A 14,329-nucleotide genomic window follows, 5' to 3' on the forward strand; every position below is an offset into this window, starting at 1 on the left:
TCTGGGAGGCCTACTGACTTTGCCCAGGATCACACAGCCAGTTAGTGTTAGAGGCAGAATTTGAACCTAGGCCTTCCTGACTCCAAGTCTAGTGCTTCAACCACTCAACCACATTGCCTCTCTGAAGAAAATGGAAATAAGCAGCTTCTTCAGTGCTAGACTTTTAATGTATAGTAGTACAATTTTAAAAAATTATTAATATATTTTTATATTTTTAATTACATTTACTTCATTTAATCCTTGCCACAGTACCCTATGAGAAGCAATATAACACAGCAGGCCAAGCACTGGACTTGAAGGCTGGAAAACAAGGGTTCAAATCCTACTTCTGATATTTAATAGAGGTATGACCCATGGCAAAAGACTTATCCTTAGTTCTTTACTATTTTGAAAATAATATGCAGCATTTATTTCACAGATAATATGTATTTTTGCAAACTTTATACTACTGTATATCATCAGTTATCTTTTTTCCTAATTGAATAACAGAAAAGTTAAACAAAATTCATAGAAACAATGACAGAATGGCAGAGTAAATAACATTATGCATCCTACAGAGAGGAAAGGACTATGTTTCAACATTAGTCATATAGAACCAATATCGATTGTACTGGATACAAGTTTTGTTGCCTTTTAGTAGCTTTTTTAAATTTATATTTAGTCATTATGCATTTTCTTCTGGTATCAATTTCTCCACTCTGTGGAGACTTTTCATCCTTTTTGGAATTTCTTATATTGTCATTCTTTACCTTGCAAAATTATTCCATTTATTCATATATAACAATGTTCAATCATTCCCTAAATGTTGGGTTCCTACTCTGCTTCCAGTTTTTGGCTACTACAAAAAAATTTTCTAAGAATATTCTGTCATATATGTACTCTCTACATAGTTATTTCCTTGAGATTATTTAATCCATGATATATACATATGTTTGTAGGTATAAATATATGTATATATACATATATATTCATACATATCTATCTACCTATCTGTGATTCCATTTAATAATAAGACAGGTAAGAGGGTTCCATTGTGCTCAACAGCTCATTATCTGGCAGAAGAATTCATCTGAAATATGATTCAAAGGAATAGTTACTGTACTTGTATACAAATGCAGGTAATGTAACATGTTAGAATATTATATCATTCCTTCAGCATTTCATTAACTAATACCAACTTACTCTAAGTTTGACTGTTAAAACCATCAAGTGAGGACGATCATGTGAAGGTAAGACAGTTGAATGCACAGACCAAGATTTGAGTAAAAAGTTTTTTAAAAAATTAAAATTACTTTGAATAATAAGAGTGCAAAACATTTGGACTTTTGAGTTAAGCAGTAGTGATAAGAATATGATCAGGAGATAGTCTAATATATACTGTACTGGACAGTTTGGCAACTTAATTAGCTTGTCAAGAAAGCTGATCTCTTTTCCAAAAGAGAGATCTCAGGTTTCCAAGTAAATTAAAAGGAAAGACTTGATGATTTAATTATGATGCACGCCAATTCATCCGTGGAAGTTTGGGTTGGATTTCGAGCAATGGAGAGATCCCTGGTTTGGTTTACAGTGCATTGACAGTACCAATTTAACATTTAATTATCATGGAGAATTGGATCACAAAGATGATGCCAGGCAGATGGGCAGAATGTATCCCTCAGCTTTGCAAATGGCATACTACCTGGGAGAAAAGGAACTTGTTTACTTTAGACTGATACTGCATCTCAATTGTCTTGACCTTCCTCAACACATTAACTGTAAAGTGATTAATGAAGTTTGAATAGAAGCTTTGGTTACACCAAAAGACAACTGTACACCTCTTCAGTGTTTTAATTAACAACTAACACTTCAAATTAGTTTGTAGTTGCCACAGTAATTACCTGTTCCAATGAGTGTAAAGGGGGAAATATTTTTAATAAGATTTTTATGGTGTCTAATCCATTTCCTTTAATTCAACTGAATAAGCATTTAAGCATCTACTAGATGTATTAGGCATAGTGCTTGGTAGAGAAGGTCCAAAGACAAGGACAAAACATTTCTTGCCAATGAGGAGCTTATATTTTACAATATGTATACAGAGAAGTCAATTTAAAGTGTGTATACACACATATATGTGCACACACACATACATGTAAGTAATTTTAATGGTGGTGGGGAGAAGAACAATAACAAATGGTAGGGTCAGAGAAGGAAATGTCCCTTAAGCTGAGTTTTAATGGGAGCTAGGGATTAAAAGAGGTAGAGGCAAGGAGGGAAAACATTTCAGGCACAAGGGACAAACTGTAAAACAGAGGTTCTTAGACAGGGATACATAGCTTGTGGATTGATTTAAAGAAGTACTTGAACTTAGGGGGTGCGGGGGAGGGGGACAACTACATCTTGTTTTTCACTAATCTTTGGTTTTCTTTGTAATCCTGTGTATTTTATCTTGTGCATTTGAAAACATGATTCTGAGAAGGGGTTTACAGGGTCCATCAGATTGCCATAGAGGTTCATAACACAACAAAAAAGCAGGAATGCCTGGTACAAAGGCACAAAGATGGATCCAGGCATTCCTACTTTTTTGTTGTGTTATGAACCTCTATGGCAATCTCGTATAAAGAACAGGAAGTAATAGAATGGAAAGTGTGTAAAATAATGTAAAATTATTCTAGAAAAATAGTCAAGTCAGCTTGTAAGCCAATGAAATACCTCAGGGAAAGGAGTGACAGGATGAGAAATATTTCAGGATTATCACTTAAATAGCTGTGGAGAGGTTGGACTGGAAAGAGGAAATATCGGACACAGGCCACTACTAGAATATAGTTGAAAGAGATGAACTCGAAGGTGATAGTGGCATGAGTAAGGAAGAGATAAACATGAGATGTTATGGAGGTAGAATTGACAAGACATGACAAGCAACTGGATATATCATAAATTCTATGAAAAAATTTCCAGTTCTCAAAATCAAGTATATCATATTGGGTGAATAAATGGACCTATGATTTAATTGGAAGAAAGGAAATAAAGCATTTACTAAGTGCCAGGCACCGTGCACTTTACAAATATTATTTCATTTGATCTTCATAATATCCCTAGATAGTAGGTGCTATTATTCACTCTCATTTTATAAGTGAGGCAACTGATGCAGAAAGAGGTCAAGTGACTTGTCCAGGGTCCCACAGCTAATAAGTGTCTAGGATTGTATTTGGACCCAGCTCTTTTAAACTCCATACACTATTCCACTTAACTGGACCCATTAACATGGGAACTCCCAAATGAGAAAATTCCCTCTACCAATGAAAACTGGCACATTCCCTACCCCAGATGTTCATATTAAATTAAAAATAAGATAACTTTTTAAAATTTCAATAAATAAAACAATAACAGGTAGCATTATATCTTGAATATGGGATGCAGAGTTTAAAGTAGGATTTAAAATATTTTGATGTAGATTAAAATAATATATAGACTTAGAAGTTTTAATTTTTATCTAAATTCTCCCTATTTGTTCTTTACCTTACTTACACTGTTATATCCAGGCCTTCATTTCAGCAGAAACAAATATCCTATGATCATCATAACAGGAGAAATTTAATCTCTCCTTCTTTTTGTATCAATGGTCAAAAAAAGATGTTATCTAAAATGTATACATAAACCTTCCCTTAATAAGTGCACCAGTAGGATAGATGTTATCCTACATAAAGTGAGTGTCAAAGAGATAATAAGGGAAAATACTTGTACAAAAATATTCATAACCACACTTTTTGTGGTGGCAAAAAACTGGAAAATGAGGGGGTGTACCTTGATTGGGGAATGGCTCAACAAATTGTGGTATATGATGGTGATGGAATACTATTGTGCTATAAGGAACAATAAATTGCTTGATTTCAATATGAGCCGGAAAGACCTCGATGAACTGATACGGAGTAAAATGAGCAGAACCAGGAGGACATTGTACACAGAGACTGAAACACTGTGCGACATATTTAATCATATTTAATCAACTTTCCTACTGATAGCAATGCAATGATCCAGGACAATCCTGAGGGATTTATGAAAAGGATTGCTATCCACAATGAGAGAAAGAACTAAAGGAACAGAAACACAGAAAGAAAACATTTGATTTTTCAACTGTTTATATGTCGTGTATTGGATGTGGGTTTTTGGTTTTTAAAAGATTATCACAAAAATGATTAATATGGAAATAGGTATTGAGTGATAATATATGTATAACCCAGGGGAATTGCTTGTCAGCTCTGGGAGGGGGGAGGGGAAAAGAGGACGGAAAGTACATGAATATGTTACCATGGAAAAATACTCAAATTAAAATTTTAAAAATTTAAATTTAGGAGTAATGTTACAGAAAGGAGAGACTGAGGAGGCTGTGTCTGGCTTGCGCTTCCACAGCCATTGTAGTACATTGAGCTCCACAGAGACAGAGAGGGGGAAAGTAAGAGCCAAATGGGCACTGGGCTACTCTGTGCAGCGCTGAGGGAAAATAATAAAAAATGGCCAAAGGTGATCCTAAGAAGCCGAGAGGGAAAATGTCTTCATATGCCTTCTTTGTGCAAACCTACCAGGAGGAACACAAGAAGAAGCACCCAGATGTTTCTGGGAACTCAGAGTTCTCTAAAAAATGCTCAGAAAGATGGACGACAATGTCAGCTAAAGAGAAAGGAAAATTTGAGGACATGGCAAAAGCTGATCAGGTTCATTATGAAAAAGAAATGAAAACCTACATACCACCTAAAGGAGAAACAAAAAAGAAGTTTAAGGATCCCAATGCACCAAAGAGGCCTTCTTTGGCATTTTTCTTATTCTGTACTGAGTATTGTCCAAAAATCAAAGGGGAGCATCCTGTTCTTTCTATTGGAGACGTGGCCAAAAAACTGGGAGAAATGTGGAATGATATTGCTGCAGATGACAAACAACCTTATGAAAAGAAGGCAGCTAAGCTGAAGGAAAAGTATGAAAAGGATATTGCTGCATACTGGACTAAAGGAAAACCTGATGTGGGTACAAAGGGAGGAGTTGTCAAAGCTGAGAAGAGCAAGAAAAAGAAGGAGGAGGAAGAAGATGAGGAAGATGAATTAGACGAGGAGAAGGATGAAGATGATGATGACGATGAATAAGTTGGTTCTAGAGCAGTTTTTTTCTTGTCTATAAAGCATTTAACCCACCCCCCCCTATACACAACTCACTCTTTTTAAAGGGAAAAAAATTGAAATGTAAGGCTGTGTAAGATTTGTTTTTAAACTGAACAGTGGGGGGGCGGGGAGGGGCAGCTGGGTATCTCAGTAGATTGAGAGTCAGACCTAGAGATGGGAGGTCCTAGGTTCAAATCTGGCCTCAGACAATTCCCAGCTGTGTGACCCTGGGCAAGTCACTTGACCCCCATTGCCCACCCTTACCACTCTTCTACCTAGGAGCCAATACACAGAAGTTAAGGGTTAAAAAAAAATAAAAATAAAATAAAATGAACAGTGTCTTTTTTTGTATAGTTAACACACTATTGAATGGGTCTTTAGATGGCCCTGTCCTTTAGTGGTATTTTCAATAGCCACTAACCTTGTCTGGTACAGTATGGGGGTTGTAAATTGGCAGGAAATTTAAAGCAGGTTCTTGTTGGTGCACAGCACAAATTAGTTATATATGGGGATGTAGTTCATTTTCATCTTCAGTTGTCTTTGATGCAGCATATGAAATAATTGTTGTTCTGTTAACTGAATACCACTCTATAATTGCAAAAAAAAAGTTGCAGCTGTTTTGTTGAAATTCTGAATGCTTCTAAGTAAATATAATTTTTTGTTAAAAAAATTAAATTTAAAAAATTAAAAGAAAAAAGAAAGAAATGAGATGGGTGTTGAGCGAACTCTCAAAGTTTCTATTAATTTCTAAATTAAACCGATAAACTGTTAATTTCCAAAGCACTAAGAACAGACTCTCCACTTTCTTCATTTTCAGCTAGAGTCAGAACCTAAAACCAAGAATACCAATGGAAATTCAGCTGGGCTTTAAGAACACAGAGAGGCAAAGTCAAAATGGTAGAGAAAAGGCAGGGATCTTCCTGATCTCTACCAAGTTTTCCTCCAATTTTAAAATAACACCTCAAAGCAAATTCTAAAAGGACTCATAAAAAGATAGGGTGAAAGGGTGAAAGAATTTTCCATCTCAAAACAATTTAGAAGATCAACAGAAAATGTGTGTCATATTGGGTTGGGAGTAGAACACAGACCAGCACACTAGGGCAAGCCCACCTCAGCAAGCCAGCACAGACCTTAGGGGTGATTGAATAGGTAGCAACAGCTTCCAGAATTCTCAGACCACATATGGTAAAGGGGCCAGACAACTAGTAAGAAGGCATTTTGGGGAATTCCTCAGCTGACACTGGGTTCAACTCTGTTGAACTGCCCATACGAAGATCCAGGTAAATAGTTCCAGGGTGAGGAGGAGTACTAGAATACATTTGCTTACAGCTGCAAGGAAGCAGGGATCCTGGTTAAGTTCTAGGCAGAAAAGAGTCTTGTGGTCTCTCACAGAGCACATGCCAGGAGAGCAATAAACATACATCTCTTTATATCATACAATCATGGAAGAACTGAAAACTTATAGATCCTTAGAACTAGCTCTGAAATCAGCTGCATAGAAAATTTTAAGCTTGGTAAAGTGGGCCCTTTACTACAGGAAGAGAGGTCAACTTTAATAGTTTTTAAAACTAAAATTCAAGAAAAAGGTGGGGGAAATGAGCAAATAAGAAAAATTAAAAAATTCATCAAAGAAAATTATTATAGAGATAGGAAGATCAAAACACAGAAGATAGCAAAGTCAAAACTGCCATGTCTAAAGTCTCAAAGTAAAATGTGAATTGGTTTCACTCCCCAAACAAATTCCTGAAAGAACTCAAATAGGATTTGAAAAATGAGAGAGGTAGAGGAAAAACTGGAAAAAAAATGAGAGTGATGCAAAAAAAAATCATGAAAAGAGTCAACAAACTGATAAAGGAGACACACACAAAAATACTTAAGAAAATAACAACTTAAAAAAATAAAATAGGCCAAATGGCAAATAAGGTACAAAAAAGCTCATTAAGAGAACTCCTTATAAAGCAGAATTGGCTATGTAGGAAAAAATACACAAAAATTCACCGAGGAAAAGAATTTCTTAAAAAGTAGAATTGACCAAATGAAATAGTAGGTACAAAAGTTCATCAAAGAAAATAATTCCTTTAAAATTAGAACTGGGCAGGTGGAAGCTAATCATTCCATGAGACAACAAAAAGTAATAAAACAAAATCAAAAGAATGAAAAAATTGATGGAAATATAAAATATCTCACTGGAAAAAATAACTTACCTAGAAAATAGATCAAGGAGAGATAACTTATGAATTATTGTCCTGAAAGCCATGATAAAAAAAGAGCTTAGACATCATCTTTCAAGAAATTATTAAGAAAAATTGTTCTAATACTCTAGAACCAGAGGATAAAATAAAGATGGAAAGAATCAAACTAATCACCTCCTGAAAAAGATTTCAAAATGCAAACTCCTGGGAATATTATAGCCAAATTCCAGAGCTCCTATGTCAAGGAGAAAACATTGTAAGCAGCCAAAAAAGAAGCAATTTAAATAAGTAGACACAGGATTACATAAGTTTTAGCAGTTTCTACAAAAAAAGGTTTTGGAATATGATATTATAGAGTTGGGAATACAAGAATCACCAATCCAGTAAAATTGAGAATAATCCTGCAGCGGGAAAACTGGATATTCAATGAAATAGAGGACTTTGAAGAATTCTTGATGAAAAGATCAGAAATGAAAAGAAAATTTGCATTTCAAATATAAGACTCAAGAGAAAAATAAAAGGTAAATTGCAAAAAGAAATCATAAGAGTTTCAATAACTTAAACTGCTTATATCCCTACATGGGAAGATAATACTTGTAATTTTTAAGAACTTTTTCATTGTTGGGATAGTTAGGAGTATACACAGAGAAGGCAAGGACATGAGGTGAATAAGACGGGAAGATACCTTAAAAACTAAAATTAAGGTGAGAGAAAAGGAGTTGCACTATGAGGAGGGGGAAGGGAGAGGTAGAATGGGGTAAATTATTTCATGTAAAAAGTTATGAAATTTTCACAGAGGAGGGAAAGACAAGGGAGGTGGAAAGGGGGCACTTGAACTTTATTTTCATAAGAATTGGCTCAAAGTAGAAATAATATACACACTCAATTGGGTATAGAAATATATCTTACCCTACAGGAAAGTAAAAGGGGAAGAGGATAAGGAGAAGATGGAGGGGAAATAATCATAATTGTGGGGGAAAAAATCTACAACAGATTTCTCTAATATAGGCCTCACTTCTCAGATACAGAGAAATGAGTCAAATGCATAGGAAAAAAAGTCATTCCCCATTGATAAATGGTCAAAGGATATGAACAGGTGGTTTGCAAATGAAGTAATCAAAGCCATTTATGGTGATGTGGAAAAATTCTCTAAATCCCTACTGAGTAAAGAAATGCTAACTAAAACAATTCTGAGTTATCACCTTAAACTTAGTATATTGACTATTATGACAGAAAAGGAAAATGACAAAGGTTGGAGGGAATGTAGGAAAATTAAGCCACTAATGCACTGTTTGTGGACATATGAACTTATTCAACTATTCCTGGAGAGCAATTTGCAACTATGCTCAAAGGGTTATCAAACTATACATCCTCTTTGACAAACCAATACCACTACTAGGTCAAAAATCAAAAGGAAAAGGGTCTATCTGTACAAAAAATACTTATAGCAGTTCTTTTTTTGTGGGAAGTAAAGAATTGGAAAGTGAAGGGATGTCCATCAATTGGGGAATGGTTGAAGTAGTGTATATGATTGTAATGGAATACTATTGACCTATAAAAAAAGATAAGCAGGATGATTTTAGAAAAAAAAAAACTAGAAAAACTTGCATGAACTGATGCAAAATAAAGTGAGCAGAACCAGGAGTTGTACACAATAACAGCTATATTGTACAATAAACTGTGAATGACTTAGCTATTCTTAGCAATACAATGATCCAAGACAGTTGTAATGAAAAATGGCATCTGCATCCAGAGAAAGTACTGATAGAATCTGAATTCAAACCAAAGCATACAATATTTCACTTTCTTTAATCACAAATTTTTTTTTGCTCTTTGTTCAAGTTTTCTTCAATGAAAGCACCACTATGGCAAAACGTTTTATGACTGCACATATAAAATCTATATTAGATTGTTTTCTTCAATTTTCAATCCCTATTTCAGTGAGGAAAAGAAGGCTAGAATTCAGGACTCAAATTTTTTTTTAAAAGAAAGTTAAAACTGTTTTTGCATGTAACTAGAGTAAAATAAAAAAAATTTAAAGAAGATTATTGCTTAATCATTCAGAAGATAAGACATTAATTTTACTCTCTTCTATAAATAGCCTCATTTCTTCTAGGAATAGTCTTTTGAAGCAAAATCCAATCTTTTATAAAATAGAGATATATAGGGACAAAGGAGACCTATTGAAGGAAAATTCTGAAAATAAGGAATGAGAAAGTTTTATGGATGAATGAGGGAGCTACCTAGAATGTTGATGAAATCAACAGATTAGCCATTTTTAAAAAAGTTATATGCATGCTCTTTTATATTGGGTCACTAAAGATTTCTAGAACTTAGTATTTAGGAAAAAAGCTTCAAGTCTATGAAATTCATGTACTTTTTTCAGAACCCCTTATCCAGTTCTGACTAGAGAAAAAGATCAGTGTAAGCTGATCATATTTATTATTTAAATTTTTAAAAATTTTAATAACAAATTTCCATGAGTTTTCTGAAGTCATATGACCCCAAATGTCTCCATCTTCCCTCCTCCCTTCTGGAGCTGACAAGCAATTCTATCTGGGTTATACATGTATTATCACTCAAAACCAATTTTCATATTATTCATTTTTGTAAGTAAATAATCTTATAAAATCAAAACATCAAAACATATATCCAAATGAATAAGTGATAAATCATATGTTTTCATCTGCATTCCTACTTCAACAGTTATTTCTCTGGAGGTAAATAGCAATTTTTTTTCATAAGATCCTCAGAATTGTCCTGGATCATTGAGTTGTTGTTAGCAGCAAAGTTTATCATATTTGATTGTTCCACAATATTGCTGTTACTGTGTACAAAGATTTGCCATTTTTAAGGGAAATCATAGTATCTTAGTGATGGTGCCAAATACTTGAAAGAAATGTATTTAACACTGCTTTACTAATATCTTTCCCTGATGTCTTATCAGGATGTGGCAGACCTAGGGTCTTGAAGGCATATGCTTATAAGGACAGACTTATGTCTTTCATTTGATGACCAGCCTCCCAAAATATGACTCATCACTAGATGGTTTTCTACTAGACATGTGAATCTGGATGAGAAGAAAAATTATATCTTTATTCTCAATAGCTTCTAGCTGAAATGTGCATTTCTTTCAATTATTTAAACAAGATTCTGAGAAGAGGCCTATACATTTCACTAGATTGTTAAAGGAGGACATGACACATAAAAAATATTCAGAATTCTTCACTTAGACCATGCCATCCCATTAGTAGAGCAGGAAGTCAACTAATCTCATATGAATGAAACTGATGAGATTAATGCAATGACAGACTATAACTATATGATGAAGTATGGTAATGACCAAGACAGAGAGGTAATGGATTTGGGGTATAGAATGAAATATTTTGGGACATGATCAATGTGTGGATATTTTTTGCTTGACTATACTGATCTGTTACAAGGGAGAATTTTTAAAAAGTCTAGAGGGTATATTAGGGAAAGGGCATTTAATTATAATCATGACAAAAAGTATTGTGATAAAACCAATAAGGAGAAACTATGGAAAAAAGATTAAGTACAATCAATTTATTAACCAGGCTACCAATAGTCAATAATGGGACCCAAGACTCTTCAATAGTCAAATCTGGTAGAGCAGGTAAATATGTAGATGGTTATATAGGGTATAAAAATAGTCCAATGTTGCAAATTGAACCCAAACAACCGAGAGATAGAGATTGGGCTATTCTTGTCCTGACTCAGAAGGGAAATTTCCATAGCTGAGGACAACAAGGAAAACAAAGTATCACAAAGCTAGCTAATATCCAGAAAGCCTCAGGGTCAGCAAAATTCATAGACAAGAATTTTTGTGGCTAAACTTCAGCCCATAAAATTAGGGAAGTTAAACTTCTTACAAATTTTATTAATAGGGCCTATAAAATCAAATCTGAATTAAATTCACAAATACTAATACTGATTAGAAACAATTAGATATAATTCTCCATCAATAAATATTTCAAAATTTCATAACTCCCTTCTTTGATCCTTGAAAGACCTATCTTTCATGGATCATTAACTCTAAACTCTCCTAAGATTGGCACAATGACAAAAACTGCTAGAGGCAGTCCCCATCAGTAAACAGATCCTTCAGAGGAAATTGCACACTGGGAGGTATGGAGAGAAATGGGCACTAACATAAGAGATTTAATTTCAATTACAAATATAATAATATCTTATTAAAACTAAGGGATATTAGTAATTAATATGTTAAGGAACTGAACTTGTTTTGTAGCAAAGACACAGCTACAATCAACATATCAATCTCTATGTATCATAGCAAAGATATTAGTTGAGTAGGTTTTAGTGTCATTCTCTCTTTGTAAAGATTCTCTAAGTATGAGAAGGGAACAGAATCAAATTCTCTTCAACTCTGAAATCTATTGAGATTAGTTATCTTTTTTTTTCTGCTTAAGAATCAAAAGGGTCATGTAATGAATGCTGGAGGGGATGTGGCAAAATTGGGACATTAATGCATTGCTGGTGGAGCTGTGAACTGATCCGGCCATTCTGGCTGGCAATTTGGAATCATGCTCAAAGGGCTATAAAAGAATGCCTGCCCTTTGATCCAGCCATACCATTGCTGGGTTTGTACCCCAAAGAGATCATAGATAAACAGACTTGTACGAAAATATTCATAGCTGCGCTTTTTGTGGTGGCAACAAATTGGAAAAGGAGGGTATGTCCTTCAATTGGGGAATGGCTGAACAAACTGTGGTATATGCGGGTGATGGAATACTATTGTGCTAAAAGGAATAATAAACTGGAGAAGTTCCAGGCGAACTAGAGAGACCTCCGGGAACAGATGCAGAGCGAAAGGAGCAGAGCCAGAAGAACTCTATACACAGAGACTGACATTCTGTGGTAAAATCGAATGTAATGGACCTCTGAACCAGCAGCAATACAATGACCCAGGACAATTCTGAGGGATTTATGGTAAAGATGCTACCCACATTCAGAGGAAGGACTGCAGGAGAGGAAACATATAAGAAAAACAACTGCTTGAACGCATGGGTTGGGGTGGACATGATTGGGGATGTGGACTCGAAACTACCACACCAATGCAACTACCAACAATTTGGAAATTGGTCTCGATCAAGGACACATGACAAAACTAGTGGAAATGCGCATGGGTGGGGGGGAGCGCGGGGGGGGGGGGTTGAAGGGGAAAGGAGGAGCATGAATCATGTAACCATGTTAAAAATGAATATTAATAAATGTAAAAAAAAAGGGTCATGTATTTCTTTAGCTGACAAGGTGGGCAGTTGGGCACATCAGTTTTTGTAATTATTTGAATATAAACAATTTTAGTAATTATACAGTCATTATTCATAGCAAATGAAAAAGAACATCTTTTCATTACTTTATAGAAGAAAGTCCTATAGTCCCCATAACTGAGAACCCTATAATAAGAGCAAAAAGCTTCATTCCCATAGACTACACAAATTCTTTGAGGCAGTAGCTCAATGGGAGCCTACAGACATCAAAGTCAGTTTCTCAATTTTCAAAGAAAGATTTTCAGATTCTTGTAGTATAGCAGAGGCCCCATTTGGCTACACCTTGTAGTCATGGAATTGCAGGTCAGTTGAAAAACTCACTGGTGAATGGTAAACAGGTCTCTTAATCCTTTTGCATTTACAATTTCTAAAGGCCATGCCCAATCAGTAGCACTTCTTTAAGCAATACACTCATCTTTTCCTAGTAAGCCTTTCAATTGTACAGTCATTTTCACCCTTGTATGAAAGTTGTTCCATTCTTCTCACCCTTCTAAAAACTATATTTATAGCTATCAGAAGTAAAGACCCCATAATAATAACCTAAAGTTGTATCTCCACAGAATAAATAGAAATGTTGATGAGGAGGTGGTTGCAGGAGCTGTAATGGGGAATGTTTCCAGATGTGGGTGCTCATAGAGGGGCAGCTGAAACTGTTGTAGTGGACAGATTAGAGCTGGGTGCCTGAAGTAGGAAAATGCAGTGTCTTTTAATATCCCTTTGATTCTTCAGTTGAGAGATGTCATCAGGTTGGCATGAGTCTTCAGACTCGAGGTATCACTTCAAAGACTGAAAATTTGTGTCATAAGAACAACTGGTTTGCAATTTCTTATGGAGAAATAGTATAATACAGAATCCAAATACACTGATCAATATGTGATTTTAAAAAATTCATTTAGCCGATCTGTCATAAGTTTTTTTGGGGAATTAAATTTGAGCATAGTTTGGAACATAAGCATAAGATTATAAGAACCCATTTGGTTAAGATGGAGAGCATACCTCTTGCCTAAAACCAAGAAAAGATCCAGAAAAAAAAAAACAGGAAGAGGGTCCCACCAAGCACTACTTTTTGAGGACACATGGGTCTCATACTGATATGCTGAACATCAGTCATAAGTCACTGAAGTGCATGAATATTTTTAATAATTTCTCCTGACTCATAAAAGCAACAAGATTAGTTAATAATAGCACAGGTCCCTTGCTAGACAGCAATCAAATGGGCTAATACTATGTGGTTTTGGAAAGCTGTATTACTGAATTAGCTCCTGCCTAAAAAGAAGAGATAGCTTTTGATGTCTTAGAGATGGTTGGGTTTTGTCTTGGACAAGCTTTTTGATTTCAGAAGAAATGTTTCTAATAGATTTCATTAAATATTTCCAGTGGTGGGAAATAAAGATAAAACCACCTCCCACACAACTGGACATTCATGTTTGGGGGGGTTATATTCTTCTGACCTTTTTTGCATTTATGACACAAGGTTCCTAAGTTTCTAGTAAATTTCCTTTCTATAAAGATTATGGAATGATTAAAAACTGATACAGGTGGGACTACATAAGCAATTCTGCATGGCCCGAACCATCCCAGGGGAAGAGAAGCAAAGCCTATGCTAGAACAAATGAAGAATTGACCTGGGGTCACTTCAGGATAGTTTTTGATTGACCAGAGAGAGCTTGACCATTGAAAATAATGGTTGTAAAAGTAA

General features: G+C 35.0%; 2 protein-coding genes across 4 annotated transcripts in view; one reads left to right on the forward strand and one right to left on the reverse strand.

Moving 5' to 3' along the window:
- Positions 1-14,329, reverse strand: part of MAP2K5 (mitogen-activated protein kinase kinase 5) — a 334,021-nt gene that overhangs the window by 188,710 nt on the left and 130,982 nt on the right. The window lies entirely within an intron of this gene.
- On the forward strand, positions 4,449-5,111 carry LOC123238035 (high mobility group protein B1-like). Its single transcript, XM_044665330.1, has one exon. The coding sequence runs from the start codon at positions 4,488-4,490 to the stop codon at positions 5,109-5,111; it is 624 nt and encodes a 207-aa protein (XP_044521265.1). The 5' UTR covers positions 4,449-4,487.

The sequence above is a fragment of the Gracilinanus agilis genome, chromosome 2, assembly GCF_016433145.1.
Source record: "Gracilinanus agilis isolate LMUSP501 chromosome 2, AgileGrace, whole genome shotgun sequence".
NCBI lineage: Eukaryota > Metazoa > Chordata > Mammalia > Didelphimorphia > Didelphidae > Gracilinanus > Gracilinanus agilis.

Excerpts from the sequence above, each read along its gene's own strand:
- LOC123238035 (XM_044665330.1), top strand. The coding sequence starts at position 4,488 with ATGGCCAAAGGTGATCCTAAGAAGCCGAGAGGGAAAATGTCTTCATAT.